This window comes from Salmo salar, chromosome ssa14, assembly GCF_905237065.1.
Source record: "Salmo salar chromosome ssa14, Ssal_v3.1, whole genome shotgun sequence".
NCBI classification, from domain to species: Eukaryota; Metazoa; Chordata; class Actinopteri; order Salmoniformes; family Salmonidae; genus Salmo; species Salmo salar.
In genome coordinates, this window is record NC_059455.1 from 86,749,361 (window position 1) to 86,773,237 (window position 23,877).

The following is a 23,877-nucleotide window of genomic DNA, read 5'->3' on the forward strand; positions in this document are numbered from 1 at the left end:
AGAGCTTTGATAACTTCCAATTTAATGAACTAAACATGACCATTAATAATTGCATAATAACAATAAACTGAAGTTATAGGCTATTTATTAAATCAGTTTACCAGCTCCAGGTAGGCTACACAAGTGGCACAAGTTGATTTGCAATGACTCCTGTGATATCATCATTTTAATGTATTTATTGTATCAAATGGTACTGTAGGCTAAAGAGATGCGATGGCCAACAGATGCAAATGTGTCATTCTCCACATTTTAACGTCACTTTCATTGAGAACTTTTCCCCATAACAAAGCACACAAGTGATTTCCATACCTTCCATTTAACATTTCCATATGCACAGCCCTCAAGAACTGAGCATGCGTAAAACACTTCGCTTGAAATGGTTTTCCATAGGCAAAGTTGGCATTAGATGTTTAAATGGCCTTTGAGCGAATTTATCTAATGCGCTGTAGTGCGCCCAAAGTTGTTTTCCAGTGCCGTTATTTCTTGATGCGCATCAGTCTAGCGTGTTAATATGTTTTATGGAAAAAGGGTTGGGGAATTTTTAACATTTTTAACTAGGCAAGTCAGTTAAGAATAAATTCTTATTTACAATGGCGGCCTACCCCGGACGATGCTGGGCCAATTGTGCGCTGCCCTATGGGACTCCCAATCACGGCCGGTTGTGATTCAGCCTGGAATCAAACCAGGGTCTGTAGTGACGCCTCTAGCACTGAGATGCAGTGCCTTAGACCGCTGCGCCACTCGGGAGCCCACCGGGTCTCTCCATAATGACAATCTAAATAGCCGACCTACAACTGTTCATCAGTTGTCACAACGTGTGCTGCTCTGTCTCCTCTCACTCACGTGACTCAGCCAATAGTGGACTCAGCTGCCTGCTGCAGTGCTCTCTCAACACACACAGACCCCTCCGGCCCGCCCCACCACTCACTCACTCACTCAGCAACAGCCTGCCTCACTGCTTCATAGTCAGCAGCAGCAGGTCACAGTGAAGTGTGTGTGTTTGTGTGTTTCTTTGTTTAAGATGCACTATGCAGAAATCACTCTGCCTTTTCTTGGTTTCTAAAATGGTAATAGATCGCCTAATTTCAGTTTGTGACAAAACGAGCAAGTATAATGTAGAGAATCATTGTACCATCTAAACCGCTGTGAAATATATTTTTCACAACCAAAAATATTGTATTTTGGTTGTGAAGCAAAATAAACTTGATTAGGAAGCATAGAAATAAAGCTCATAGAAACTTCTCATACTTGCTTTCAATGAGAATGGCCGATCTTTAACTCACATTTCTATGTGAATTTGGTCCGGTCGCCCAAAAAGTTACATATATTGCAGCTTTAAGAGAAATGCCATGTCGTGCAACTTCAAAGTAGCCCAAAAACCTGCAACCCGCGACCAATACATTTTCACCCACAAAATCGTTTTCAAAATAGGCTAATTTCGTCGGAAAACCATCGACATGGCAACCCTGACTTCAGCTACTCATCAGATATTGCATAACAAATTCTGGTCTCTGAATATGACATTTCTTCAGCCTGCTAACCAATTTTTGGCAGAGCGGATGATTAGGGGGCTGGAACATAATTATAATTTGTACACTGCAAATTGACCACAACTAAGCCCCAAAAGAGATTGTATTTGAAAAGGACAAGGCTAACTTGATTACATTGAGTCACGATCATTTCTGTTTTTTAGTTGTGGGAATACTTGGTGAGCAGATTTCCTAAATGAAACACATTTTTTGCGGAATTGATATATATAATTTATTTATTTTTATAAACTTTGGCTGGCCCAAAAAAATCACATGCTGGCCGGTTTTAGCCCGCGGGCCTCCTGTTGCCGACCCCTCAGCATGTGCCACAGCAAGGAGTCAAATCTATGGGAAACACGGGGTGTGGAACTAATGTTACACAAAAATAAACTATGATAGACAGTTTACTTAAAGGAAAGATTCACCAATTTTGAATGTTATGTTTTTTTTGTGCATCTCTAAGTTGTTGTTCTATCGATTCCTGGGGTCATTTCAGGTTTTCATGTGTATCTGAGCTATTCGAAGTTCAAGCTGCAGAAATACAGCCTGTATGATGTGATGCAAAACTCGTCATACCAGCTGTATTTCTGTCCAACGTGAATACCAAGAACTCCGATGAACATGAAATTACCCCGGTATTCGATAGAACATCATTTAGAGATGCACAAAAATGATAAAACATTTGAAAAAAGGGTGAATCCTCCATTTTAAGTAGGAATGTGTTAACTTAACCATAGTTTACTTTGTCTCTACAATTTTCTGTACTATGTCTTCCCTGTGTGTGCTCTCCAGTGTCTAGCAGGTCGATGGCCTCTAAGACTCCAGTGGGGTTCATTGGGCTGGGGAACATGGGCAGCCCCATGGCCAAGAACCTGCTGAAGCACGGATACCCTGTCATCGCCACCGACGTCTTCCCTGAGTCCTGCAAGGAGCTACAAGACGAGGGGGCACAGGTAACACCTAGCTAGTACCTACTTACGTCACCTAACCTGCTTACTGTGTTTCTCTACATTACCACTGAATTGTTGCCGTGATCATAGCAGTAGACAAGACGCACCATAATGAATGTTGACCATGCACAGTAGATCACCTGCTGGAGGTCTACATGTTGAAACGCCCAGAAATGAATAACACCCGCAGCTGTTAGCTGTTTGTTGGCCGTGTGTTTTCTCTGACTTACTGTATTGCTCTCCCTTACCCCTGAATCACAGCAGTAGGTCAACAGGGAGACAAGCATAGGCCACATTACTGGTACGTGTACCCTACATGTTAGCTGTGTATCTGCTGAGTCTGGAGGTGATGGTAGAAGTACATCTGCTGGTGTGGGTTTCTCAGGCTGTGTCCCAACACTTCCAATCATTGATTTAACAATGGTGGAAACTCCCTTCAGCCAATGCTTAAACCAATCCAACACTTTTAAATACATGACAGGACTGTGTAAGTGCACACTTCAGCAATATGGAGAATAGGGATGCAACGTCATTGTAACTCTGTTAGTGTTTTCTTTTTATTTCTCACCCCATCTTTCCCGTCTGTTTCCTCCCTGTCCAGATCCTGGACTCCCCAGCAGAGGTTGCAGATAAAGCAGACAGGATCATCACCATGCTCCCCTCCAGTCCCAACGTCATCGAGGTCTACACTGGACCCAACGGCATCCTCAAGTAATCAGCTCCCCCTCTCTGGTCCTCCTCACCAGAACTATAGATGTAGAAACTGGCCTGTCCCCCTATAACTGGCCTGTCCCCCTATAACTGGCCTGTCCCCCTATAACTGGCCTGTCCCCCTATAACTGGCCTGTCCCCCTATAACTGGCCTGTCCCCCTATAACTGGCCTGTCCCCCTATAACTGGCCTGTCCCCCTATAACTGGTGTTTGTAAATTGGAAGGAATCAGATAGTTATAAACCTCATTGGAAGGCATGGTAGAGCCTAGCTGCTTATTCAGAGCAGGCTTTTGTTCTAGCCCTGCTCCTGATTAAACTGATCATGGTCTCCAGACTAAGTTAAGTCAGGTGTGCCTGTGCTGGACCTGAAACAGAGCCTGGTACTGTGGGTCTGTGCTCTGAGATCATGTGATATGGTCACGTGACTGGGTTTTTCCTCTCGTCTTTTTCTTCTGGTCCGTGCTATCTGGGATCCTGGAGATGTCCCTACCCCGGTCAAGTGGAAATATTAAAGTAGTTAGGTAAAGGTTAAGGTAACGGTAGAGGTTAGGGTTTAGAGTAGGGCCGTCCCAAGGATCTCGGATGGCAATAACCCTGTTCTTCTTTCTCAGGAAAGTGAAGAAGGGAACGCTGCTCATCGATTCCTCCACCATCGACCCCTCCGTCTCCAAGGAAATGGCCCTCGCCGCCGAGAAGATGGGCGCCGTGTTCATGGACGCTCCCGTGTCAGGAGGTAAGGGACGGGTTTGGGATGTCAACATTCTGTTGCTATGGCGATCACGTACTGTGTCACTACTAGCCATGTCCAAAGAAAGGTTTTACTTCTGTTTCTGGCCTACTGGTGGTTCAGTCTCTGATACACACACACACACACACACACACACACACACACACACACACACACCTCTCTAGTCTTTTTATTTATTTTATTTCACCTTTATTTAACCAGGTAGGCAAGTTGAGAACAAGTTCTCATTTACAATTGCGACCTGGCCAAGATAAAGCAAAGCAGTTCGACAACATACAAAAACACAGAGTTACACATGGAGTAAAACAACATACAATCAATGATACAGTAGAAAAAAAATAAGACTATATACAATGTGAGCAAATGATGTGAGATAAGGGAGGTAAAGGCAAAAAAGGCCATGGTGGCAAAGTAAATAAAGTATAGCAAGTAAAACAGGAATAGTAGGTTTGTTATTTGAAGAAAGTTCAAAGTTAAAATATAAATAATATGGTGCAAAGGAGAAAAATAAATAAATGCAGTAGGGGAAGAGGTAGTAGTTTGGGCTATATTATAGATGGGCTATGTACAGGTGCAGTGATCTGGGAGCTGCTCTGATAGTTGGTGCTTAAAGCTAGTGAGGGAGATAAGTGTTTCCAGTTTAAGATTTTTGTAGTTCGTTCCAGTCATTGGCAGCAGAGAACTGGAAGGAGAGACGACCAAAGGAGGAGTTGGCTTTAGGGGTGACCAGAGAGATATACCTGCTGGAGCGCGTGCTACAGGTGGGTGCTGCTATGGTGACCAGTGAGCGGAGATAAGGGGGGACTTTACCTAGCAGGGTCTTGTAGATGACCTGGAGCCAATGTGTTTGGTGACGATTATGAAACGAAGGCCAGCCAACGAGAGTGTACAGGTCGCAGTGGTGGGTAGTATATGGGGCTTTGGTGACAAAACGGATGGCACTGTGATAGACTGCATCCAGCTTGTTGAGTAGGGTATTGGAGGCTATTTTGTAAATGACATCGCCGAAGTCGAGGATTGGTAGGATGGTCAGTTTTACGAGGGTATGTTTGGCAGCATGAGTGAAGGATGCTTTGTTGCGAAATAGGAAGCCAATTCTAGATTTAACTTTGGATTGGAGATGATTGATGTGAGTCTGGAAGGAGAGTTTACAGTCTAACCAGACACCTAGGTATTTGTAGTTGTCCACAAATTCTAAGTCAGAACCGTCCAGAGAATTGATGCTGGACAGGCGGGCAGGTGCAGGCAGCGATCGGTTGAAGAGCATGCATTTAGTTTTACTTGTATTTAGGAGCAGTTGGAGACGACGGAAGGAGAGTTGTATAGCATTGAAGCTCGTCTGGAGGGTTGGTAACACAGTGTCCATAGAAGGGCCAGAAGTATACAGAGTGGTGTCGTCTGCGTAGAGGTGGATCAGAGATTCACCAGCAGCAAAAGCGACATCATTGATGTATACAGAGAAAAGAGTTGGCCCAAGAATTGAACCCTGTGGTACCCCCATAGAGACTGCCAGAGGTCCGGACAGCAGGCCCTCCGATTTGACACACTGAACTCTATCAGAGAAGTAGTTGGTGAACCAGGCGACACAATCGTTTCAGAAACCAAGGCTACTGAGTCTGCCGATGAGGATATGGTGATTAACAGAGTCAAAAGATTTGGCCAGGTCAATGAATACGGCAGCACAGTATTGTTTCTTATCGATGGCGGTTACGATGTCGTTTAGGACCTTGAGCGTGGCTGAGGTGCACCCATGACCAGCTCTGAAACCAGATTGCATAGCGGAGAGGGTGCGGTGGGATTCGAAATGGTCGGTAATCTGTTTGTTGACTTGGCTTTCGAAGACCTTAGAAAGGCAGGGTAGGATGGATATAGGTCTGTAGCAATTTGGGTCAAGAGTGTCACCTCCTTTGAAGAGGGGGATGACAGCAGCTGCTTTCCAATCTATGGGAATCTCAGACGACACGAAAGAGAGGTTGAACAGGCTAGTAATAGGGGTTGCAATAATTTCGGCAGATAATTTTAGAAAGAAAGGGTCCAGATTGTTAAGCCCAGCTGATTTGTAGGGGTCCAGATTTTGCAGCTCTTTCAGAACATCAGCTGAATGGATTTGGGAGAAGGAGAAATGGGGGAGGCTTGGGCGAGTAGCTGTGGGGGGTGCAGTGCTGTTGAATGCAGTAGGGGTAGTTAGGTGGAAAGCATGGCCAGCCGTAGAAAAATGCTTATTGAAATTCTCAATTATAGTGGGCTTATCGGTGGTGACAGAGTTTCCTATCCTCAGTGCAGTGGGCAGTTGGGAGGAGGTGTTCTTATTCTCCATGGACTTTACAGTGTCCCAGAACTTTTTAGAGTTTGAGTTGCAGGAAGCAAATTTCTGTTTGAAAAAGCTAGCCTTGGCGTTTCTAACTGCCTGTGTGTATTGGTTCCTAACTTCCCTGAAAAGTTGCATATCGCGGGGGCAGTTCAATGCTAATGCAGAACGCCACAGGATATTTTTGTGTTGGTTAAGGGCAGTCAGGTCTGGGGAGAACCAAGGGCTATATCTGTTCCTGGTTCTAAATTTCTTGAAAGGGGCATGCTTATTTAAGATGGTGAGGAAGGCATTTAAAAAAAATAACCAGGCATCCTCTACTGACGGGATGAGGTCAATATCTTTCCAGGATACCAGGGCCAGGTCGATTAGAAAGGCTTGCTCGTTGAAATGTTTCAGGGAGCGTTTGACAGTGATGAGTGGAGGTCGTTTGACCGCTGACCCATTACGGGTGCAGGCAATGAGGCAGTGATCGCTGAGATCTTGGTTGAAAACAGCAGAGGTGTATTTAGAGGGCACGTTGGTTAGGATGATATCTATGAGGGTGCCAGTGTTTGCGGCTTTGGGGTTGTACCTGGTGGGTTCATTAATAATTTGTGTGAGATTGAGGGCATCAAGCTTGGATTTTAGGATGGCTGGGGTGTTAAGCATGTCCCAGTTTAGGTCACCTAGTAGCACGAGCTCTGAAGATAGATGGGGGGCAATCAGTTCACATATGGTGTCCAGAGCACAGCTAGGGGCCGAGGGGGGTCTATAGCAGGCTGCAACGGTGAGAGACTTGTTTTTGGAGAGGTGGATTTTTAAAAGTAAAAGTTCAAATTGTTTGGGTACAGACCTGGATAGCAGGACAGAACTCTGCAGGCTATCTCTGCAGTAGATTGCAACACCGAGCCCTTTGGTCGTTCTATCTTGTCTGAAAACGTTGTAGTTAGGGATGAAGATTTCTGAGTTTTTGGTGGACTTCCTAAGCCAAGATTCAGACACAGCTAGGACATCAGGGTTGGCAGAGTGTGCTAAAGCAGTGAATAAAACAAACTTAGGGAGGAGGCTTCTAATGTTAACATGCATGAAACCAAGGCTATTACGGTTACAGAAGTCATCAAAAGAGAGCGCCTTGGGAGTAGGAGTGGAGCCAGGCACTGCAGGGCCTGGATTCACCTCTACATCCCCAGAGGAGCAGAGAAGAATGAGTATGAGGGTACGGCTAAAAGCTATAAGAATTGGTCGTCTGTGACGTCCAGAATAGAGAGAAAAAGGAGCAGATTTCTGGGGCCGATAAAATAGCTTCAAGGTATAATGTACAGACAAAGGTATGGTGGGATGTGAATTCAGAGGTAAACCTAGGCACTTAGTGATGATGAGAGAGATATTGTCTCTAGAAACATCATTGAAACCAGAAGATGTCATAGCATGTGTGGGTGGAGGAACTGAGAGGTTGGATAAGGTATAATGAGCAGGGCTAGAGGCTCTACAGTGAAATAAGCCAATAAACACTAACCAGAACAGCAATGGACATGGCATATTGACATTAAGGAGAGGCATGCTTAGCCGAGTGATCAAAGGGTCCAGTGAGATTCAGACAGCTAGCCGGGCCATAGGTAGCAAGCTGGTGGAAGATGGAGGGAGGTCTGTTTTTAGCCACCTCGTGCGTTTCCGTCTGTGGGTTAGTGGGGTTCCGTGTAGAAGGGGGGGACCAGTCCAAGTTGGCAAAATAGTTAGTTATAATGGCCCAAGAAAAGTGTCCGATAGACCTATTCAGATCGCAGCCGATAAGACAGCTAACGATTAGTGGGCCGCAGATGGGCGATCAGGTTACGTCGCGACGGAGGGGCCAGTTGGATAACTCCCTCGGACAGATGACGTCGGTGGTCCAGTCGTGAAGGCCCGATGGGGCTCCGCATCGGCAGTAAAACGGGTCAGGATAGGTGATTGTAGCCCAGGAGACACTTCAGCGGTCTAGCTCAGGAAAAGCCCACGAGTGGCTGACGGAACTCTTCAGCTGGCTAGCTCCGGAATAATGTGTGTTAATTCCGGGACCGACGTTGCCAATAGTCACTCAGGTAGCAGCTAGTTAGCTGCAAGATCCAGGTGTAAATGTCCAGAGCCTGCGGTAGAAATCCGGGGAAAGGAGAGAGAATAGGTCCGGTATGCTCTGGTCTGAGTCGCGCTGTACAAAAACTGGCGATAGCTTTTCGAGCTAACGGATAGCTGAGGACAGCTAACCGTGGCTAGCTGAACTCCAACGTTAGCCAGTGAAAATGACTAACCTCTGGCTAGCTTCTGTTGTGGATTTCAGATTTGAGGTAAATAATACTTTCTTTTTTAAATTGGTGAGGCGGGTTGCAGGAGAGTGCTTTGAGGTCGAGTTTTTTTTCCACCTTGGACACAAACACATCAACTGTAGAGCTTTAGCAGCAATGCTGACCATGTCATGTACTCCTATGTGTATCTATAGATATAGTGCTTGTATTTATAAACTGGTGCTATGTGTTATAATGAAACAGTATGTAGGCTACAGGCCACTGACGGTACACCAGCGACAGGTCAACAGCTGGTGGAAATTGATCCTGTTAAATGGCAACATATTTAAGGCTAGAAGGAAACATTGTCAGATCAGAATCCTAGGAATGAAACAGGCAAACTGGGAAAAACTACCTGAGCTTGTCCAATAAGACACGCTTATTCTTTTCCTATTGCAAAACTTTTCTCTACGGTGTGAAATAATGAATATGACTCTTACCTGAGCAGGTACAATACAGGGTTGGTAGTTCAGTTCAGATTTGTGTTCAGCGCTGTACTGCCTCCCTCCATTCTAGCCAGACAGTGACCACCCTTTGTAGTCAGTGTAGAGTGGGTTTTATTGTTGCCTTTGACTGGGTCTTAAAGGCAAGGTTAAGGTTTTAAGTCGTCAATCTGATGGCTCCTTGACAGTGCACAGGACAGCGTTCTTCTTAATGGCTTGAGGCGCAATGGAGAATACCCTGTCAGTGTTTTTGATGTTGATGGAGCCATAATGGAGAATACCCTGTCAGTGTTTTTGATGTTGATGGAGCCATAATGGAGAATACCCTGTCAGTGTTTTTGATGTTGACGGAGCCATAATGGCGGGTATCTCTTGTCATTGCCTTTCATGTAGATAAAGACAAGAGAAACTGGCCCCACAGGGGGGGAGATGAGACGAGTAGCTGTAAAACTGTCCCTCTCACCTCGGCCAGACCAACCGGGGGACACGTACAAATACCACTGATTCACATCTCTGCAGATTCACTTTTTGACGGTCCCCAACAGCCTACACCGTGGTCGTATGCTTGTCTGGCAACACTCGTTTTCTCACATATTCCTCACACAAAACACTCCCTCCCTTTCTCACACACACACACACACACCCTCTGTGTGTTTACATGCTGGCATCTGCAGTGTAGACAGGCTGTAGTTAGTGAGTGAAGACCCTTCCTCTCTGGGCTCTTAACTAAGCCTGTTTTACAGACGCACAGCCACGCACAGCCACAATGTTTACACACTTCCTCTCTGGGCTCTTAACTAAGCCTGTTTTACAAACTCACACACACACAGTCACACTCACACACACACACACAGTGCCACACACATACAAGCACAGTGTTTAGTTACTTCTCTGGGCTCTTAGCAAAGCCTGGTTTACTGCTCTGGAATGGCCAATGATTTACATGCTACCTCTGGCCTGAGCCCCACAGACGCCTGACAGCACAAACACACACGCACATGACCGCCCACTATCTAAATCTCATATACGGATCCTAACAGAACTGGCCTCTAACCCTCTTGCTGAGGATGAAAGTAGCCCATTGGTGATAAGCTGAACTTAGGGAGGAGAAGACTGAGGGAGAGGTCAGGAGGTGGAGGGTAAACTACAGACGTCCCGTTGTGTTGTGGGGGAGGGGATTTGACATGCTGTGTTTGTCCAGGAGGTGGCACTCTACCCCAATAGGGAGCCATATGTAGGTGTGTGGAGCAGGGTGTCAACTCATTCCATGGAGGGCCTAGTGTCTGCAGGTTTTAGTTGTTTTCCTTTCAGTTAAGACCTAGACAACCAGGTGAGGGGAGTTCTTTACTAGTTCGTGACCTTAATTCATCAATCAAGTACAAGGGAGTAGTGGTGTATGTAGTATGTCTGTGTTTGTTAGAGACAATCACTACTGTTTCTTGTGATCTCTTGATATCAGATCCAGTTCTAACGACAGTAACACACACACAAACTTTAAGCAATTTTGACTGGTGGTCCCACCAGAATCTTCTTCGTTATGAAGTCACACACACACACGGTGACATGCATCGACCCCTAACACACTTATTTTTGTTTGAGTTAATGCTTATGATCTATAATATGGTAGCTACGCTATTTTAACCACTGATACACACACACACACACACACACACACACACACAGATTCATGCAAAGATCACAAACATTTTCAGTCCCTTCAGACATTCAAGCATCCACACAGACAGAGACTTCCTGTGCTTTTGGGGTTTTCTTTGTTTTTTTAAATTTAGATATTCTTTTTATTCAAAATGAATCCTGTGGTGAGTGAGGTAGTGTGTTTTTAAATGTCTGTGTGTGTGTTTGGTTCCCATCTCGAGTGCGTCAATAGGGGTTTGGCAGTTACTCCTGGGGTCTGAGACGAGGAGTAATAAACTTGTTAAAAAACGACAATCAAAAAAAACATCTTTCTTTCCTTTCCCTCTCTCTGTCGGTCTTGCTCTTACTGACCAGTTGTCTGGCCTAGCCCTGCCTGCTGTCCTGGCATAGATACTCTTTCACACACACACTGCGCATAGTCACTTACTGTACACACAAACAAGCACACTCTAAAATACCCACGTTCACCACTGTCTGGTGTTGTTAAGTGTCCGCATTCAAACTAGACCCACAACAAAACAGGCTCTGACGTCACGATGGCTAACGAGCAGCGGGGTCGTTAGCGGTAATTACCCAGCATGCCTGCGTCTGCGTCTTGTATTCCGGCAGTGGGCCGCCACATCGCTAACGGACGGCGACTTTAAAAGGCTTTAAAAGCCGTTCATTGTTTTCCCAACGCTGAGAACAACACTGTGGGTCTGTGGGTCTGTGTTAAAGGGACTTTACTGCGTTAACTTTGGTGCGACCGTGGGAGCTTAATGTGTTTGTATACAGTTTGTCTCACACTGCACAAGTTTGCTGGCCTTCTAGGCAAAGTTGCAAAGAAAAAGCCATATCTCAGACTGGCCAATAAAAATAAAAGATTAAGATGGGCAAAACAACATAGACACTGGTCAGAGGTAATCTGCCTAGAAGGCCAGCATCCTGGAGTTGCCTCTTCACTGTTGACGTTGAGACTGGACAGAGGAACTCTGCCTAGAAGGCCAGCATCCTGGAGTCGCCTCTTCACTGTTGACGTTGAGACTGGACAGAGGAACTCTGCCTAGAAGGCCAGCATCCTGGAGTCGCCTCTTCACTGTTGACGTTGAGACTGGACAGAGGAACTCTGCCTAGAAGGCCAGCATCCCAGAGTTGCCTCTTCACTGTTGACGTTGAGACTGGTGTTTTGCGGGTACTATTTAATGAAGCTGCCAGTTGAGGACTTGTGAGGCGTCTGTTTCTCAAACAAGACACTATAATGTACTTGTCCTCCTGCTCAGTTGTGCACCGGGGCCTGCCACTCCTCTTTCTATTCTGGTTAGAGACAGTTTGCGTTGTTCTGTGAAGGGAGTAGTACACGGCATTGTACGAGATCTTCAGTTTCTTGGCAATTTGTCACATGGAATAGCCTTCATTTCTCAGAACAAGAATAGACTGACGAGTTTCAGAAGAAAGTCCTTTGTTTCTGGACATTTTGAGCCTGTAATCGAACCCACAAATGCGGATGCTCCAGAGACTCAAGTAGTCTAAAAAAGGCCAACTTTATTGCTTCTTTAATCAGCGTGACAGTTTTCGGCTGTGCTAACATAATTACAAAAGGGTTTTCTAATGATCAGTTAGCCTTTTTTTTAAATGATAAACTTGGATTAGCTAACACAATGTGCCATTGGAACACAGGAGTGATGGTTGCTGATAATGGGCCTGTGTACGCCTAAAAATCTGCCGTTTCCAGCTACAATAGTCATTTACAACATTAACAATGTCTACACTGTATTTCTGATCAATTTGATGTTATTTTAATGGACAAAAAAGTGCTTTTCTTTCAATAACAAGGACATTTCTAAGTGACCCCAAACTCTCTCTCTCTCCCCATCTCTTGTTCTTTTTTAAATCATTTTTCTTCAATGTGAATCACATTTTTATTTGGTGTACCCCAGTGGGAATACCTGTTCTACACAATACTACAACACATTTTCCCAGTCTGGGAGGTGAACTCTTTCAGATGTAGTCCAGACATTAGAATGCATCAGAGGCCACAAATAGAGCTCCTTCTGCAACAAAATGATGAACCCAGGTGAGCGAACAACCCCGGTCCCCCACTTCCTTTCTATTTGGCTGGCTACTTTGTATACTTGTGAAAAACACTGGGAACCGTACCGTCTAGCCTATTGCATTCTGCAGTCACCGAAAGCCACAGGCAAATCGCCAAAGCTAACCATTGGCCAAAAGAAGGCATGTTAAGGTTCCAAGGTTCTAGGGTAGGGATTGAGAGAGAGATGGGCCTAGTAGGTATTACAGACGTGGGTAGCTGGCTGGGTCTGCTGTCAGTGCAGTGATGACTAACTAAATATATATACTGCATATATTATGTTTTTATTTGTTTTGGTCTTCGGCGTGGGTTTTTTGGGGCTCTTTGTGCACGCAACAATTTTCCTGAGGCAAGCTGAAGTTCGGTAGCCGACGTCTACACCCCCTCCGTCGGTGATTGGTCAACAGTTGGGATTCTTCAATGAACTGTTTGTTGCCATTCAACGAGAGACGACTAGTTTTCATGCACATATTTTCCCTTGAGAAATACTGCACCAAACATCTTAGATGTCAAATTGAGCGACTAAGACCTCCACAGCAAAAACTTCAAAATGAATTACAGATTTCTTGAGTTAGATTCATTCAGAATATTTTGAATAAGTGTATACTGGCTACGGCGTCTCAAGAGGGACACACTGTACTATTGCCACTTGTTTCTTGTTTTTCAAGCGAAGGTCTTTTGAGGGACTATGCGAGGCACAGACGTTCACTTTGCCCAGCCGCGTTGTGATAGGAGCAAACCCAACCTAGTATTTAGATGTTTTAACTAGCACTGGACTGACTAGATTAGCATAACAAGCCCTTCACTAGTGGGACCAGGGGGAGGCTGGTTAAGGGGAGAGAGAGGGATGAGGGGAGGGGGAAATGGAGGTAAGGCTGTGGGTGAGAGGAGGGGAGTAGCCTGGAGTCCAGATGGAAGCAGACTCACAGCAGCTGGGGGACTGTCCCTCTCAACACTGTGTGTGGTGTCCTTCTCTGTGGGTGTGTAGGCCTATTTGTCAGCTGGTGTTTCTGCCAGTCGTACTATAAGGCTCTGTCCATCAAATTCTCCTAAACCCCTCCCTATATGTCACTCATCTTAAGAGAGCGTATGTGTGGGGGGGGGGGGGGTCTGCTTTGGGCCACAGGGAGGATTGATTCTGGAATGATCTCTCTTCTGTCTCCCTCATGGAATGGAGCAGGCTCTGATAATGATTATGATGGTCAGGGTACTGCTCAATGAAAAAACACAGCGAAGACAAAGATTGTCTGTTGCATGTCTTTCAGCATCATTCTCTGACTTTCTCTTCCCCTTTCTCCCTCTCTGCTACAGTCTCTCGGGGTGTGTTTTCATGATGTTTGTCTGTGTGTGCATGTCAGTGTGGAGTGGTTCTCAGGCTTGAGCTCGTTAGCACAGCAGATAGACTCTTTTTAACATCAAGGACTAGCATTAGTGACTTGAGCAGATAAAGACTCTTTTTAACATCAAGGACTAGCATTAGTGACTTGAGCAGATAAAGACTCTTTTTAACATCAAGGACTAGCATTAGTGACTTGAGCAGATAAAGACTCTTTTTAACATCAAGGACTAGCATTAGTGACTTGAGCAGATAAAGACTCTTTTTAACATCAAGGACTAGCATTAGTGACTTGAGCAGATAAAGACTCTTTTTAACATCAAGGACTAGCATTAGTGACTTGAGCAGATAAAGACTCTTTTTAACATCAAGGACTAGCATTAGTGACTTGAGCAGATAAAGACTCTTTAACATCAAGGACTAGCATTAGTGACTTGAGCAGATAAACTGAAAGTGCTGATTGTTTTTATGTGTGTGTGTGTGGTGTGATTTTGGTTAGCACTCTGTCCCTCTTCTAATTCCATTTGAGTTATTTACTTGATAACCATCAAGTTTTTATGGCGCTTGTTTGGGTTTTTAATTTGTTTGGGAAAATATCTCCCATATCACTGGACTACATGAGGTTGTACTGAAGGCCTGTAACCAGTCTGTCTTCCCAGGTGGTTGGGGAGGAAGGAACGCTACTGTAATGTTAGAAATGGTGTCGTATTGTTTAGGCCTTTAACTCAGTGAAAAATGTTGCCATTAAGATGAGAGCTCTATATTAGAACAAAGGCCACCTTTTAGATTTCCAGTAGTCAAATCAAGAATATACAGTTGAAGTCGGAAGTGTACATACACTTAGGTTGGAGTCATTAAAACTAATTTTTCAACCACTCCACGAATTTCTTGTTAACAAACTATAGTTTTGGCAAGTCGGTTAGGACATCTACTTTGTGCATGACACAAGTCATTTTTCCAACAATTGTTTACAGACAGATTATTTCACTTATAATTCACTGTACCACAATTCCAGTGGGTCAGAAGTTTACATACACTAACTTGACTGTGCCTTTAAACAGCTTGGAAAATTCCAGAAAATGATGTCATGGCTTTAGAAGCTTCTGATAGGCTAATTGATATCATTTGAGTCAATTGGAGGTGTATTTGTGGATGTATTTCAAGGCCTACCTTCAAACTCAGTTCCTCTTTGCTTGACATCACGGGAACATCAAAAGAAATCAGCCAAGAAACATTTTTGTAGACCTCCGCAAGTCTGGTTCATCCTTGGGAGCAATTTCCAAGCGCCTGAAGGTACCACGTTCATCTGTACAAACAATAGTACGCAAGTATAACCACCATGGGACCACGCAGCCGCCATACCGCTCAGGAAGGAGACGCGTTCTGTCTCCTAGAGATGAACGTTCTTTGTTGCGAAAAGTGCTGTTGTTCTGGAATTGATTTGCAAAGGACCTTGTGAAGATGCTGGAGGAAATGGGTACCAAAGTACCTATATCCACTGTAAAACGAGTCCTATATTGACATAACCTGGAAGGCCGCTCAGCAAGGAAGAAGCCACTGCTATAAATCCGCCATAAAAAAAGCCAGACTACGGTTTGCAACTGCACATGGAGACAAAGATTGTACTTTTTGGAGAAATATCCTCTGGTCTGATGAAACAAAAATAGAACTGTTTGGCCATAATGACCATCGTTGTGTTTGGAGGAAAAAGGGGGAGGCTTGCAAGCCGAAGAACACCATCCCAACCATGAAGCACTGGGGTGGCAGCATCATGTTGTGGGGGTGCTTTGCTGCAGGAGGGACTGGTGCACTTCACAAAATAGATGGCATCATGAGGGAGGAAAATTATGTGGATATATTGAAGCAATATCTCAAGAAATACATTTGTGGGCAGAACTGAAAAAGCATGTGCGAGCAAGGAGGCCTACAAGTTACACCAGCTCTGTCAGGAGGAATGGGCCAAAATTCACCCAACTTATTGTGGGAAGCTTGTGGAAGGCTACCTGAAATGTTTTACCCAAGTTAGCCTCATTTAGCATTGCCTTCAAATTGGTTATGTAAACTTCTGACCCACCGGGAATGTGATAAAATAAATAAAAGCTGAAATAATAATAATCATTCTCTCTACTATTATTCTGACATTTCACATTCTTAAAATAAAGTGGTGATCATAACTGTCCTAAGACAGGGAATTTTTACTAGGATATAATGTCAGGAATTGTGAAACTGAGTTTAAATGTATTTGGCTAAGGTATATGTAGACTTCAGCAGTAACTCTTTGTGTTGCCTGCCTGTTTTCCTCGCACAATTGAATTAGGACTCATGCATCTGAGACCTGAATTACAGAACTTTACCTTGCAGGTGTTTTTACTCCGGTAGAATCAGCCAGGCACTGTAGTTAACCTGTGAATGGATTCTACACCAACACGGTAGATTATACTCTCATTGAAGGAAATGAATGGTTATAATGGTGTAATGAAGATGTTAGTGTTACGAGCGTTCCTTTAGGGACCAGCCACTCTCAACCCCAGGGAAAAGAGCTGGAGTGTGGCTCACATTCAAATGCGTCATTCACTACTACAGCGTGGGAACAGCCACCGTGGTGTGTGTTTGTACAGCCTTCAAAATGTACTTTCATTGAACCCTACCATCAATAAAAGTGCATAGTGCTTTACACGAGCCTTGTAACCCTGTGGATATTACCTCAGAAGCCCCGGCTGACGTCTCCACCACGGCCAAGTTTGGGATCTTCACCTTTCCGTAATGCTTAGACACAAGACACATTTACACAAAGATACACACTCGCACACATACAAAAACAGATGAAGACACACACACATGCACACACACAGACCGACCGCTTCCAAAAAGGGCTCCAATTTAAAAGGCTATAAGACAATAATGAATCGCTTCAGTTAATTATTTGTCTGTAATTAAAAAAGTGCAAATTAATTCAGCTCTCGTTAGAACACGACAGAAACCAGAGTTTGCGCTGATCTCCTTTCCCCGTCTCACCCCACCTCACCCTCTTTCCTTGACGTAGAGGAGGAGACAAGGAAAGGAAACCTCTTTAGGGTATTGAGATGCTTTCTCTCCCTGAAGGCAAGGAAACAAGGAAAGGGTATATCTTTGTACCCAGCCTCCCACATAGTCACTAAATCTATCTCCCACCATGTTAGACTAAGAGTGGCTTTGGCTGGCCCCTCTCTCTAACGGTCATTAATACCAATGCCAGCTCACTGTGGTTGAACTGTGGTCAGGCTAGTTCCACTGGGTATCTGGGTTTTATGTTGGCCAACCATAACTTGTCCCTGGAACATGATAAGAGGGACTCTTGTCTGCTCTTTCCCAAGGGAATTGTTTCTCAGAGTTCAGAGGCACAGCTATCCTGGTCTCTGTCTTTGCCACTCACTCCCATTACCTCACTATACATTCTCTCTCCCCCTTCAGTTTATCCCTCTCTCTGTTTCTCACCCTCTTTCTCTCTCTGGGCAGATGTACATCAGCTAGACCTGGGGGGCAATGCGTTGTAAGTCTGTTTTTAACAATGCAGGAGTGTCATTTTTCTGTGAGATGGATAGGACAGGGCGGTTCATGGTGAAGTTCCCAACGTGTTCCCCAAATCCCCCACAGCCTCATTAGGATTCCTGTTTAATCCGTCTCTGACAGGACCGACCGGACCACGGGACGCCCCTATACACACACACACACACACACACACACACACACACACACACACACACACACACACACACACACACATATTTGCAAGAAGACACACTCTCTCTCCTTCTCTGTTATGCTAATGATGTTATTCTTCTTCCTGCACGGCGATCTTTCATCATCCCTCTGTCACTGTTTCTAGAAATCCACTACGGATCAGAAGAGCTTATTATGGGTGATTAGTTCATCTGAGAGGGGGAGCGAGGGAAGGAGTGGACAGAAAGTATTCCGCCTCTCTCTTTCTCTCTCTCTCCCCATCTCTTGTTCTCATATTTCTCTTTCTTTTCTGCTCTTTCTTTCCCTCCATCTCTGTTTTTCCCTCTGCTCCCCACTCTCCTTTTCTCTGCCATCTCTCCTTTTCTCTGCCATCTCTCCTCTCCCCCTCTGCTATTTCTTCCCTCTCTCTCCCGCTCTCTCTTTATCTCCCCCTCTCTCTTTATCTCCCCCTCTCCATGTGTAGAGATGTATATTGATCAGCATGTTGACTGTGATATCAATAGTCTCTTCTCTTTAGTGATCCTGTCCCCAGTCTAATGAACCAGTGGAAGTGTACCATGCTGCTTGACTTTGGTTCTGTCAGCATTATATTGGCCTTATTAGTGTGACTGTTGATGGTTGTATGCATGGTGATTGGATTCAGAAAATCTCAGTCTCTAAGATATAGAGCCTTCTCTCTCCCTGTTATGTAAGACCTGTGTGTGTGTGGACCGTGTGTTGTGCTCCATAGTCAGCTGCTGCAGTATGGACGGGGTTCATTATGTGGCCTGACAGGCTGTCACTGCTGCATCACGCGCACTGTCCTCTCCTCCACACTCTCCTCTCCTCCACACTCTCCTCTCCTCCACACTCTCCTCTCCTCCACACTCCTCTCCTCTCCTTCTGGTTGTGTAATTTCATCTATTTTCTCGCTCTCTCCTCTCCTCCACTCCCTCCTCTCCTCCACACTCTCCTCTCCTCCACACTCTCCTCTCCTCCACACTCTCCTCTCCTCCACACTCTCCTCTCCTCCACACTCTCCTCTCCTCTCCTGGTTGTGTAGTTTCATCTATTTTCTCGCTCTCTCCTCTCCTCCACTCCCTCCTCTCCTCCACTCTCTCCTCTCCTCCACTCTCTCCTCTCCTCCACACTCTCCTCTCCTCCTGGTTGTGTAGTTTCAGCTATTTTCACCCTCTCTCTTCTCTCCTCCACTCTCTCCTCCACTCTCTCCTCTCCTCCTGGTTGTGTAGTTTCAGCTATTTTCTCCCTCTCTCTCCTCTCCTCCACACCCTCCTCTCCTCCACACTCTCCTCTCCTCCTGGTTGTGTAGTTTCAGCTATTTTCTCCCACTCTCTCCTCTCCTCCACACTCTCCTCTCCTCCTGGTTGTGTAGTTTCAGCTATTGTCTCCCTCTCTCTCCTCTCCTCCACACCCTCCTCCACTCTCTCCTCTCCTCCTGGTTGTGTAGTTTCAGCTATTTTCTCCCTCTCTCTCCTCTCCTCCACACCCTCCTCTCCTCCACTCTCCTCTCCTCCACACTCTCCTCTCCTCCACTCTCTCCTCTCCTCCTGGTTGTGTAGTTTCATCTATTTTCTCCCTCTCTCGTCTCCACACTCTCCTCTCCTCCACACTCTCCTCTCCTCCACACTCTCCTCTCCTCCTGGTTGTGTAGTTTCAGCTATTTTCTCCCTCTCTCTCCTCTCCTCCACACCCTCCTCTCCTCCACTCTCTCCTCTCCTCCTGGTTGTGTAGTTTCAGCTATTTTCTCCCTCTCTCCTCTCCACACTCTCCTCTCCTCCACACTCTCCTCTCCTCCTGGTTGTGTAGTTTCAGCTATTTTCTCCCACTCTCTCCTCTCCTCCACACTCTCCTCTCCTCCTGGTTGTGTAGTTTCAGCTATTGTCTCCCTCTCTCTCCTCTCCTCCACACCCTCCTCCACTCTCTCCTCTCCTCCTGGTTGTGTAGTTTCAGCTATTTTCTCCCTCTCTCTCCTCTCCTCCACACCCTCCTCTCCTCCACTCTCCTCTCCTCCACACTCTCCTCTCCTCCACTCTCTCCTCTCCTCCTGGTTGTGTAGTTTCATCTATTTTCTCCCTCTCTCCTCTCCACACTCTCCTCTCCTCCACACTCTCCTCTCCTCCACTCTCTCCTCTCCTTCTGGTTGTGTAGTTTAATCTATTTTCTCCCTCTCTCGTCTCCACACTCTCCTCTCCTCCACACTCTCCTCTCCTCCACACTCTCCTCTCCTCCTGGTTGTGTAGTTTCAGCTATTTTCTCCCTCTCTCTCCTCTCCTCCACACCCTCCTCTCCTCCACTCTCTCCTCTCCTCCTGGTTGTGTAGTTTCAGCTATTTTCTCCCTCTCTCCTCTCCACACTCTCCTCTCCTCCACACTCTCCTCTCCTTCTGGTTGTGTAGTTTCATCTATTTTCTCCCTCTCTCTCCTCTCCTCCTGGTTGTGTAGTTTCATCTATTTTCTCCCTCTCTCTCTTCTCCTCCTCTCTCTCCTCTCCTCCTGGTTGTGTAGTTTCAGCTATTTTCTCCCTCTCTCTCTTCTCCTCCTCTCTCTCCTCCACTCTCTCCTTCTGGTTGTGTAGTTTCAGCTATTTTCTCCCTCTCTCCTCTCCTCCACACTCTCCTCTCCTCCACTCTCCTCTCCTCCTGGTTGTGTAGTTTCAGCTATTTTCTCCCACTCCCTCCTCTCCTCCACACTCTCCTCTCCTCCACACTCTCCTCTCCTCCTGGTTGTGTAGTTTCAGCTATTTTCTCCCACTCCCTCCTCCTCCACTCTCTCCTCTCCTCCACACTCTCCTCTCCTCCTGGTTGTGTAGTTTCAGCTATTTTCTCCCACTCCCTCCTCCTCCACTCTCTCCTCTCCTCCACACTCTCCTCTCCTCCTGGTTGTGTAGTTTCAGCTATTTTCTCCCACTCCCTCCTCTCCTCCACATTCTCCTCTCCTCCACACTCTCCTCTCCTCCTGGTTGTGTAGTTTCAGCTATTGTCTCCCTCTCTCTCCTCCTCCACTCTCTCCTCTCCTCCACACTCTCCTCTCCTCCTGGTTGTGTAGTTTCAGCTATTTTCTCCCTCTCTCTCCTCTCCTCCACTCTCCTCTCCTCTCCTCCTGGTTGTGTAGTTTCAGCTATTGTCTCCCTCTCTCTCCTCCTCCACTCTCTCCTCTCCTCCACACTCTCCTCTCCTCCTGGTTGTGTAGTTTCAGCTATTTTCTCCCTCTCTCTCCTCTCCTCCACTCTCCTCTCCTCTCCTCCTGGTTGTGTAGTTTCAGCTATTTTCTCTCCCTCCTAATTCCTCTTTAATTATTAACAGCAACATGATTAGGCCTTCACCATCAAGAGGCCTTTCATTAGAGCTACACAGCACCCTGAAGACTGATTTCACACACCACACACACACACACACACACACACACATTACTAAGACTGTTGATACACTCCTCTAACAGTGTGGCTAAGGCGTAGTGCTCTTTTGGTGTTGTGGGATGCAGTGTAGGGGACACTGTCCTGTCCACTTACCAAGCACAGCTCAACATGATGATGGTGGTGCTTTTCATTTGTTTACCTGTCACTAGGATTACAGTATTGAAGAGCTGTGCTCTTTGAATACTTACAGCTACCAACAATTTGCCTGCCTGCCTGTGTTCGTGTGCGCGGATGTATGTTTAGGGGTTAATCAATGGTATATTAAGGGGCTGGGCTGTGGCAGATGAGATTTGGGAGCGAGGGTTCCGCCTCCGTTTTAACAGTTTTATTCCTGTGTTAATCTATCTGGCACGTCTCTGGTCATCTATCTGTGTCATCAGGACCCGTTGGGGGGTGGAGAGGTCCTTGCTAAAACATGGAACGCTCCTTAAGCCATCAGGCACTGGGAGGGATGGGGGAGTGTGTGTGTGAGGCCTAATTGAACATGATAAAGTGTAAAGTTAATTACCCTCACGGCTGTCACTGATACCCCCGGGGGGTGTTTCTAAGGGGGTAGCCTCAGGCACAGCTGTCGGCCTGGTTTTGGTGGTGGGGTATAGTTGTTTGTGTGTGTGAAGGAGAAAGGGGTGGCGTAAGGAGGATGGAGGCCCATGGGGGTCGTGTGCAGGATGATGGGGACAATCGGCTTTTAAAGACTCCCCCGTCCCTCTGGTGTGCCGCTCTCGACAATCCTGTCCTGTCCCATCACGACACACACCCCTTTCCCAGAGCAGAAAAGATTGTGATGTCTCTACAAATTAACCATCACTGAGCTCCATAGACCAAACAAAATAATCTGACTGCTATCGAGGAGTCTTGTACTAGTCCTGAGAGAGCTTTCTGGCAACACTGTCATGAGACTGACATGATGTTTTTGGGATTACATAAGGCTGTCATTGGTGAACCATCTAGCAATGTGTCTAGATGGCTGTTCATGTGCACATTATTTCCTGAGCCAAGCCCAAGTTCGGACACCCCTTTGTCAGTGATTGGTTAACAAGGGGCTGCAGGTAGCCTAGTGGTTAGAGCGTAGGACTAGTAACCGAAAGGTAAAAATCTGTCGTTCTGCCCCTGAACAAGGCAGTTAACCCACTGGTCCTAGGCCATCATTGAAAATAAGAATTTGTTCTTAACTGACTTGCGTAGTTAAATAAATATAAAAAATTATTAGAACAGTAGAGATTCTTCAATTAAGTATTTGTTGTCATTCAGCAAGAGACGACTTGTTTTCCTGCACATTTTTTCACTTGAGAAATAGTGCACAAAACATCTTGGTTACATGTAAAATTGCGCGACTAAGACCTTGACTAAACATCAAAATTAATTACAGATGCATCATAGCGCTTGATGGTTTTTGCGACTGCACTTGAAGAAACTTTCAAAGTTCTAAAAATGTTCCAGTTTGACTGACCTTCTTGACAATAATATGGACTTGGTCTTTTACCAAATAGGGCCAACTTCTGTATACCACCCCAACCTTGTAACTACACAACTGATTGGCTCAAATGCATTAAGAAGGAAAGAAATTCCACAAATTTGCTTTTAACAAGGCACACCTGTTAATTTAAATGCATTTCAGGTGACTACCTCATGAAGCTGGTTGAGAGAATGCCAAGAGTGTGCAAAGCTGTCATCAAGGCAAAGGGTGGCTACTTTGAAGAATCTAAATATTTTGATTTGTTAAACACTTTTTTTGGTTACTTAATGATTGCATACATGTTATTTCATAGTTTTGATGTCTTCACTATTATTCTACAATGTGGAAAATGGTACAAATAAAGAAAAACTGGTACACACACCACGGTCTCAGACATTGCTCATCCTAATATTTCTTAATGACATTATTGAACTTTTTTAGATTTGTGTGTTAAATATTACTGCACTGTTGGAGTTAGGAACATAAGCATTTCTCTACACCCGCAATAACATCTGATAAACATGTGTACGTGACCAATAACATCTGATGAACATGTGTACGTGACCAATAACATCTGATAAACATGTGTATGTGACCAATAACATCTGATGAACATGTGTATGTGACCAATAACATCTGATAAATATGTGTACGTGACCAATAACATCTGATAAATATGTGTATGTGACCAATAACATCTGATGAACATGTGTACGTGACCAATAACATCTGATAAATATGTGTATCTGACCAATAACATCTGATAAATATGTGTACGTGACCAATAACATCTGATAAATATGTGTGTGTGACCAGTAACATCTGATAAATATGTGTGTGTGACCAATAACATCTGATAAATATGTGTACGTGACCAATAACATCTGATAAATATGTGTATCTGACCAATAACATCTGATAAATATGTGTACGTGACCAATAACATCTGATAAATATGTGTGTGTGACCAGTAACATCTGATAAATATGTGTGTGTGACCAATAACATCTGATAAATATGTGTACGTGTGACCAATAACATCTGATAAATATGTGTACGTGTGACCAATAACATCTGATAAATATGTGTACGTGTGACCAATAACATCTGATAAATATGTGTACGTGACCAATAACATCTGATAAATATGTGTACGTGTGACCAGTAACATCTGATAAATATGTGTACGTGTGACCAGTAACATCTGATAAATATGTGTGTGTGACCAATAACATC

General features: G+C 45.1%; 1 protein-coding gene across 1 annotated transcript in view; it reads left to right on the top strand.

The window, feature by feature from the left end:
• hibadha (3-hydroxyisobutyrate dehydrogenase a) overlaps positions 1 to 23,877 on the top strand; it is a 51,552-nt gene that overhangs the window by 1,439 nt on the left and 26,236 nt on the right. The window contains exons 2-4 of the mRNA XM_014142939.2: positions 2,322 to 2,482; positions 3,081 to 3,190; positions 3,804 to 3,925. Of these exons, the coding sequence (XP_013998414.1) occupies positions 2,322 to 2,482; positions 3,081 to 3,190; positions 3,804 to 3,925 (393 nt within the window). The remainder of the gene's footprint in view (positions 1 to 2,321; positions 2,483 to 3,080; positions 3,191 to 3,803; positions 3,926 to 23,877) is intronic.